The sequence below is a fragment of the Galeopterus variegatus genome, unplaced genomic scaffold (assembly GCF_000696425.1).
Source record: "Galeopterus variegatus unplaced genomic scaffold, G_variegatus-3.0.2 Scaffold313, whole genome shotgun sequence".
Taxonomy (NCBI): domain Eukaryota; kingdom Metazoa; phylum Chordata; class Mammalia; order Dermoptera; family Cynocephalidae; genus Galeopterus; species Galeopterus variegatus.
Genome location: NW_007726424.1, coordinates 615,223 through 624,670, shown reverse-complemented (window position 1 = coordinate 624,670; position 9,448 = coordinate 615,223). Strand labels below are relative to the sequence as shown.

Here is a 9,448-nt window from a genome sequence, read left to right as displayed (position 1 = left end):
CTAATATGAAAACCTGGAAAATCATTAAAAGAATACTAATGACGTTTTCATTAACGATGGACCTCATATATGACAGTGGTCCCAAAAGATTATAAAAAATTCCTGAAAAATTCCTAGTGTCACTGTAGCCATCCATCATAACCAGCGCAAGGCATTACTCCTAATAGCACATAGTCTAGGTGTGTTGTAGGCTATACCATCTAGGTCTACGTAAGTACACTGTATGACATTTGCCTAACGACGCATTCCTCAGAACATGCCCCCATCCTTAGGCGACTCACAACTGTATACCCATACCCCCTTACTGCCAGTCCCAAACATCACCCTAAGGTTTATTGCCTTTTCCCAGCCCTTGGACAAGAGTTCTGACAGTACAGATTCTCCTACATTCTCAAGAACGAAATGCTGCACAGCCACCCAATCCTGGCCTTAAATATATCTTAATTCATGACGTTGGAACAGTTTCTGCCATAGACGTCACAGAAAAGGAGTGCGTTTTAAACACGTTCACTAAGTTTGCACCACCCTAATACTCCCGTCCCTGTGCCATTTTTTCCTGGACCCCAGGAAGCTCCTTCAGAAAACGTCGATTGATACCCTCGCCCCCGCCCCGCCACACACACAACCACACTTTAAGAAATGTAACGCCTGCCCTTCTGAAAGAGTATCCCTCGGGAGCCCCAAGTATCTGGGCAAGAGAACTGAGTCATCCCGTGACTCCACCGCCCGTGAGAAAACAGTTATTGCCCATAAACGTGTGGCGCCGCCTGTGACCTCAGCCAGGACGGCCCGAGTGGGGGTGGGGCGGGACGCTCCCCTCCCCCGCCGCGGCGGCGTCTGACGTCCCGCGCATCTGAGGCCGCGGAGCAGCGCGGGGAGCCCGGGGTAAGGCCGGGCGAGACCCGAGGGGGCGCGGGGCGCTGCTGGAGAAGCCCCGCAGAGCTGGCCCGGCCCGCGGCGCGTTCGGGGAGCGCGAGGGTCCCAGGGCGCGGGCGTTAGGGGAGGGAGGCGTTAGGCTGCTGTCCCCGCGGAGCTGGCCGAAGAGGAAGTCGTCGGTGCCGCGCAGGCCTTTTCCGCACGCACGGCTGCCGGGAAGGTGGAGACACCCACCTCCTGGCCCAGCCCTAACCCCTTCCCTTCCCTGCCCCGCCAGGGTTAATGCCCGGCCCTCTAGCTAGGGGCAGATCGGACGCGGAAAACCCCCTCGACAAAAGCGTTGCGCCCAGGGGGCCTTTATTTTTCTTTGAAAGGCAGCCAAGTCAAGTAAGTGTTTCTCTATTCAGGTGTGAAGAGAAAAAAATGACACTCCAATGGACGGCAGTTGCAACCTTTCTTTATGCTGAAATAGGACTCATGTTAATCTTCTGTCTACCTTTTATTCCTCCTCAGAGGTAGGAAACCTTCACGTCGTTAACAATAATACGTATTTGATTAGCTCCTTTAGATTGTGTCATGTAATATGGAGAAAAGTTTTCATAACATTAAAAAGTTTTGACAGCCAATTGTATAAAAGGAACTCTTTAAAAATAAACTTACCTAACAAAGTTAGTAGATGACAATATTAAAATATCACTTTATATATGTGTACAAATGAAATTACTTCTTCCTCCCTTCTGTAAGGTAAAGGGGCCGAATCCTTTTGGTTCTGTCGATTACAAATATAATAAAACAACGATTATATGTTTAACACCTGTCCTGTCTTGTCATCCGGCTTAACTTTGTTTTATTGCCCTGAATTGGAGAAATGAACTTAAGTAAACTTGAATGGATGATTTATATTTACATTACAGCACGGTGACAAAAATGTTTCATTGAGGCAATGGGATGGCAATTTAGAAACCAAAGCCAATGATTCTTAGTTTGGGCCTGATGTAACAAAGAAATAGTTTCATTAGTGTTTGACAATCTTACTACTTTTTATTCCACACAAAATTAATGAATGTATATTAAAAGTGCTGAATATGAAAGATATCAGAACCATATATTAACATTAGTTCCTTAGTAAAGGACCTTCTAAGGTCTTTGCAAGTACTAAGTATTTCAGTCCCAGCATTGGCTCACTTTACCCTTGTAATAATCCACTTGCTAGGAGTTCAGTTTTATATCCAGAAATTGGATAGTATGAATGGTGAAATACACATGTAATAAAAATGTTGCAAGACATTTGTTCATACTCATGGCATAAAAGAGAATCTCATAAATGAGATCCTACAGATAACCCCCTAAGTTACAGTAAAATCACAGGACTGGAAGAAACCAAGTTTTATCTTAGCTCAGGGTCCAGGTAGTCTTTCACAACTCTTAACTTGCTCCTTACCTACCCAGATTTCTACTCACTCTGCCCTTGTGTATCAGCTATACCATCACTTTCTTCCTTACTAAAGAAAAAAATTGAATCATTCTGTAAAAAGGGGGTGTTCAAGATTATTACATCCAACCCACTCATTCTGTAGATTACATACTGAGACCTACAGATGGCAAGTGGCCTAACTAAGGTCACCTAGCTGGTTGTGGCAGATTTCAGATAAGAATCTGGCTTTGAGTCCACTGCTCTTTCTATTTCATCATGCTGCCTTTCATCCTGTTGGTTTTGTTTCAAACCCTTATGAACACCCTGTTTTACTTTTTAGTAATTTTGCAATAATAGAATCCTGTATATTCAAAAGGAAAAAACATCTTATTTATATACATCTGATTTATAAATAAAGCTTAAGGATTTACACACAAAAAAAGTTTTTTCATCCATTTATCTTGTCTCCATCAAAGTGATCCATAAATTAGGGAAGTGTTTTTCCTCCTGCCAAAGATAATTTTTACTCATCCTGATCAAGTAGCTATTAGATAGATGTGTATATATCTGCATCATATATAAATATACCTTTATGTACAAATATAGGTAATAAAATATGGCATATAGGCACACAAATCGTTTACTGTATGTTCTTACTGTGTGTGTATACATATCTTTTCACCTTTCTTTTTATGGTGTATCACCATAATCTTCAAAGGAAAGTTTTCATTCTTCATTTTGTCTCTCCATTCTTTTCTCACATAACTGACTGGTAAAAGGCACATGATCAGAAATCAGACTGCCTTGGTTTGTGTCCCAACTCTGCATGTGACTTTGTGACCTTGAGCAAGTGATTGACTCTCTCTGGCCAGTTTTCCCATCTTCAAGATGGAGGTAGTACTAGTCTCTACCTCATATAGTAGTTGTGGTAATTAAATGAGATAAAACATGTCAAAGTGCTTAGAACCATGATATAGTAAGGACTCAATATATGTTAGCTGTTATTAGCTGCTCTTGAATTGAGTCTTATGATAAACTACTAGTTGCACCCTATAGGGAGTCTCTTGTGTTCCCTTTTATACTGACTCTTGAAGAATAACTGGATTTACATTTGGACCCAGATCAAAATATTGCCATTTATGTTCTCATCATAAAAACATAAAATTTTGTAATGTATAATTTGAGTAGAGACAAAAGGAACTCATCTGTATCAACCTTACTCTCTGCATCAACTTCAAGCTATTACTTCAAAATTTATTAGTTGATAATTTGTCATAATCTTAAAATAAAACTTTCTTAAAAATTAATAAGTGCTTGAAGTGTATCTAAGTGTTTATTGCCTGTGTATGTCTCCTTTGGACTCAGTTAATGTGTTAGTCATTTAAAATTCCCTTGTACAGTTTGTTACCTTTCTAGTTGTGTAATGGATTGCTTTGTCAGTCTTTGCCATTTATAAACCTGTGCTTTTCTACCTCTGGGTCTTTGCTTATACTGTTAAATCCATCTAGACTATTTATTTCCCCATCTCATTTCCTCTGTGTTCACGTCTTGATCTGCGTAGTGATTACATGGTTATATATATATGGGTAAAAATTTATTAAGCTATATATTTAAGATTTTTTCCCTTTACTATGCTTGTGTAATGCCTCGATTGTTTTGTTTTGTTGTTTTTAATTCCTTTGTGGTTAAGGTAGAGAAACTCTTTCACTTGAGTAGATGTTAAAAGTGTACTAACATAAAAGTAAATGTACAGAGCATTAGATCCCCCTATTCCTGAAATGTTGCTAATTGTTAGACCAATAGGTCTTTGTCATTTCTGAGTTATTACTCTGACTAGAGAAAAAGATATAAATAGCTTCTAGCAACAACATTACATTTTACTGTAAGAAGTCCCCTTTTTTTTTTTTTTTTAAAGATGGCCAGTAAGGGGATGTTAACCCTTGGCTTGGTGTTGTCAGCACCATGCTCAGCCAGTGAGCGAACCGGCCATCCCTATATAGGATCCGAACCCACGGCCTTGGTGTTATCAGCACCGTACTCTCCCGAGTGAGCCACGGGCCGGCCCTAAGAAGGCCCTTTTAAGGTTTTGTTCATGTATGTTTACTTTAATAGTTGTTTACTTTACAAGTTATATTTACTTTAAAATTTATTTCCACCTTAGAATATTTAAGCCAACAGACAGAAAATAACCAAATGTCAAGTTATTATGAAATTTGGAAGAGTTGGTCTTTATTTCATGAAACATTTTATGTCATGTCAGAGGATTAATAAATTTAAAAATTAAATTTCTGTTAATTCTTTTCACTTGATACACCCAAAATGTGACTCCAGAATTTAGAAAGTATTTCAAAACCTTCTTTTGCTTTTTTTATACCTAATATAATTGTATTGCTTTACAGATGGCAGAAGATTTTTTCATTTAGTGTCTGGGGTAAAATTGCAACTTTTTGGAACAAGGCTTTCCTTACCATTATAGTCCTATTGATTGTTCTGTTTCTAGGTAAGTACTAGGTCCCTCCTTTGAATAAGCATAACTCTGTTGTTTTTTTATGAAGTCCTTGTTTTTTCATTGTTTATGTTGCTATTGATATACAGTTGACTTTATATAGTATATTGATAGTATATAGAATAGATATTGATGCTTGTATTAATACACATTTGATAGCTACTACTATTCTATATGCACAAGCATAAATGTCAGCAGAGTGCAATGATTCTTAACCTCTTTTAGGTTATTTTAAGTTTAAATGCAGTAATGCATAACCTGATTTTGAGAGGTACCAGATATGATCTCACATGGTTACCAATTATACAATCCTTTGTTACTGTCGTATCCTCGGCACCCAACTGCTTAGCTGTTAGGGAGGTAAAGGAATAAAATCATTAAACTCTCAAAAGGAATCTTAGATGCAGGGTGTGAATCTTGATTGGATCCTGGTTAAAAAAACAGGAATAACTATACAGATTTGGAGACTACTCCTATTTGAACGTGGAGTAATTGTTATGTGATATTAGGGAATGTTTGTTAATTTTAGTTGTGATAACAGCATTATTGCTGTATGTTGGGTCAGCGGCCTGCAGCCTTAGACCAAATGCCTGTTTTTTAAAATAAAGATCAATTGAAACTTAGCTATGCCCATTTGTTTACATATTGTCTATGTCTGTTTCTGCAGACAACTACAGAACTGAGTAGTTGTAACTGTATGGCCTAAAACATTTACTGTCTATCCCTTTACAGAAAAAGTTAACCACAGCTTTTATGTAGGAATATATCCTCAGGTGTAGGAGATGCATGCTGAAATATTTAGGAATGAAGTGTCAAAATTTTTTCGACTTACTTTCAAATAGTTTTTTAAAAGACACACAAAGTAAATGTGGCAAATTTTTTTAAATTGTTGAATCTAGGTGGTGGGATTATTGATGGTTATTGTACTGGTTTTTAAGCATGTTTGACATTTTCATGATGACAACTTAGAAATTAAAATTAGACTTTTAAGGTTCTTGTCAAACCAGAAATTCCATGAGTCTTTATAATCACCATTTTTTTTGGAAGAAGGAACTGAGCTGAAAGAGATTAAGTGCCTTCTCTAAGATCACCTAGCTACTTCTTGAAGTGCCACTTAAGCTTTTGATACACATTACAGAGTATGTTTTCCCTCAGAATTCCCTAAGAATTGTTGTGTTGCAGATAAAGTAGGTTTTACAGGGACCAACCTGAAACCATAACCATCATGTTTCACACTGTTTTGTGAGACAATGTGTTCATGTTCCAAATGACCAACCTCTGAAATAGAATTCTTTTATAAATTCTTTATAAAACTGAGAACATCTGGTGTGAGAGGGTATGAGTATTGTAAAAAACAGAAAGGTAATTGTATCAGGGTTTGAATGGGTTTGTGCCTCATTTTAAAATGTCAGTATTTGTCTCATGGTACATTACTGTTAATGTTTTGGATTGTATCTCCAACCATGTGACAAATCAGGATATACTAGTAAAGAACAATAAGGAAAACAGGTCCCAACTCTTCTACCAGCTGGCTAAATGGAATGGCATTTCATCTCTCTAAGTTTGATTTATTCATCTGTGAAGTAAAAGGAGAGATGGAAATGATCGCTGCAGCTCCTAGTAGCTCTAGAAGAGCATTGTGATCTAACTCTAAAATTATCACAAAAATTTGTACTAAAAGCTGCCACTTACCCATGTAAGGGAGGGGAGCTATAGTTAAGGTTCTCTTGATTACATATATCAGAAACCAACTTCAGTGTGTTTGAGCAAGAAAGAGGAATTGATAATAAAATATGGAGTTATTTCAGAGTACCCCGGAGAAGGAAGGAAGCCAAGTTCCAGGGAGAGACTAGTACTAGGAACCGAGGTGTCCTTTTGTCCCTGTATTTCTCTGTGCATCTACTTAATTCTTTATCTCTATGGCCTCTGATAATTTATCTCCATGGCAGAAAATGGGTATCACACAGCTACCAGGTTATTATCACGTAAGCCATATGCGAGGATTAACTAGCTATCTCTCAATCCCAATTCCAATTCAAAGAAAAAAAGAAATCAGCCAACACCAGGTGTCCACCCCTCCTATGGTAATCTCTGGCCAGGGTCACAAGGATGAATCATGACTGCTGGCTGGAGTCTACATCTATGGGCAGAGTGGATGATTCCCAGAGAACAAGGAAATCATGGATAGTTAAAGTAGACAAATAGATAACTTATCTTCTAAGTCTCAGTTTCTCCATCTCAAAATGAAATAATAACCTACTTAACCAAGGTGTTTTAAGGTTTAAATGCAGTAACAGATGTAAAGTGCATCATCCACTTTTCTAGTGCACTAGAACAACAATGATATCAGTAATACAAAACCAGTAGATTACTCATGCTTAATCTATATTTTACATTGGAATTTATTTTTCTCATTGTTTGTCTCCCTATAATAAGGTAATTATAAGGTGTTTATATTCCTAGAGCCAATACTGACTGAAAACTGTGCATGCATGCATGTGGGTTTTAGGAGATGATAAAAGGCAGAAAGGAAGTAGGAAACCCAGGAATATGTTTAGTGTCAGCGGAAATGCATCCCAAGAATTTGGAAGTTTCCACAAGTGATCTGAAAAAAGATCAAACAAATTTTATAAAGCTAGAAAAAAGCAAGCTCTAGACTTGAAATTAAACCAGAACAAATGAACCAAAAAGAATATTAGATTGATATATATGACAGGAGAATAACTCTTGAACATAATTGTCTAACTGTACCTCCTTGGTGAGATATATTTTAAGAACAGAAAGGATTGTAATGTAATCTGAAATTTTATAGTTTCATTGTTAGTAATTTAAAAACGATTTTATGAATATTGCAGCATAAAGCTAATGAGTACGTATGATAATGGTATTAGAAACTAAGATTTTCAGTAACAGAAATGGTTTATAAATATAAAGTCAAAAAATTAAGAATTTTTAAATTTTGGAGTGATTTACTTGGGTTTTATTTTGGATTGATGGAAATGCAGAACTAGATAGAAGTGGTGGTTGTGCAGCATTGTGATATACTAAGTGCCACTGAATTGTTCACTTTAAAGTGATTAATTTTATGTTATGAGAAATTCACCTCAATAAATTAAAACAAATGATAATTTTTGTTTGAAACTTAATTGATTGTACATATCTATGAAGTATAGCATTGAAAATCCATACCTGTGTGCAATACGAGATGGTCAAATCAGGATAATTAGTATAGTCAACATTATACAATGTAATCATGTTTTGTGGCCCTTTACCAGTTTCTCGCTGTCCCCCTCCCCATTTTCACCTCTGGTAACCTCAGTTCTGTTCTCTCCTTTTGAAAGTTCAACAAAATATTGTGATTGTTGTATCTTTCTTTCTTTTTTAATTTATCTTTGTAGCTCTCACTTGTGAAGACATGCAGTGTTTCTCTTTCTATGCCTGGCTTATTTCACTTAACATAATTTTCTCTAAGTTCATCCATGTTGCTGCAAATGGTAGAATTTCTTCCTTTTTTATGGCAGAGTAGTATTTCATTGTGTATATATGCCACGTTTTCCTTATCTGGTTGTTCATTGATAGACACTTCAGTTGGTTACAACTTTTGGCTATTGTCAGTAAAGCTATGATAAACAATGAGTATAGGTATCCCTTCAACATGATGATTTACATTCCTTTGGGTATATACCCAGCAGTGGGATTGCTGGATCGTATGGCAGTTCTATCTGTAGTTGTCTGAGGAACTTCCACACTGTCTTCCATAATGGCTGAACTAATTTACTGAACTAATTTATTTCTACCAACAGTGTAGAAAGGTTCCCTTTTATCCACATCATCATCAGCATTTATCAGTCTCTGTCTTTTTGATAACAGCCACTCTGAGTGGAGTGAAGTGATATGTCAGTGTGGTTTTGATTTGTGTTTCACTGATGCTTTGTGATGTTGAGCATTTTTTCATGTGTCTGTTGGTCATTTGTATATCTTCCTTTGAGAAATGCCTGTGCAGCTCCTTTGCCCATTTTTTAATTGGGTTACTTGTTTTTTTACAGTTAAGTTGTTTGAGGTTCTTGTGTATTCTGAATATTTATCCCTTGTTGGATGCGTAGTTTGAAAATATTTTCTCCCATTCTGTAGCTTGTCTTTTTGCTCTGTTAAATATTTCTTTCACTGTTTAGAGCCTTTTTAGTTTAACTTAATCCCACTTGTTTATTTTTTCTTTTATTGACTGTACTTTTGGGGTCTTATTCATAAAGTCTTTGCCCAGTCCTACTTCCCAAAGTGTTTCCCCTATGTTTTCTTTTAGGAGTTTTATACATTTTATGTCTTTAATCCATTTTGAGTTGATTTTGGTATATGGCAAGAGGTGCAGGTCTAGTTTCATTCTTCTACATACGGATGTCCAGTTTTCCCAGCACCATTTATTAAAGAGGTAATCTTTTGCCCAGTGTATGTTCTTGGTACCTTTGTCAAAGATCAGTTGGCTGTAAGTATGTGGGATGATTTGCATGTCTCTATTCTGTTCCATTGGTCCAAGTGTCTGTTTTTATGCCAGTACCATGCTGTTTTGTTTACTACAGCTTTCTAGTATAATTTGAACATAGGTAGTGTAATGCCTCCAGCTCTGTTTTTTTTTTTTTTTTTTTTTTTTTTTTTTT

The 9,448-nt window shown here is 37.0% G+C and overlaps 1 protein-coding gene across 1 annotated transcript in view; it reads left to right on the top strand.

Annotated features, from left to right (window-relative positions):
* The first annotated feature begins 774 nt into the window (after positions 1-774).
* BCAP29 (B-cell receptor-associated protein 29) overlaps positions 775-9,448 on the top strand; it is a 49,551-nt gene continuing 40,877 nt past the window's right edge. The window contains exons 1-3 of the mRNA XM_008567370.1: positions 775-885; positions 1,284-1,391; positions 4,690-4,790. Of these exons, the coding sequence (XP_008565592.1) occupies positions 1,300-1,391; positions 4,690-4,790 (193 nt within the window). The 5' untranslated portion in view covers positions 775-885; positions 1,284-1,299. The remainder of the gene's footprint in view (positions 886-1,283; positions 1,392-4,689; positions 4,791-9,448) is intronic.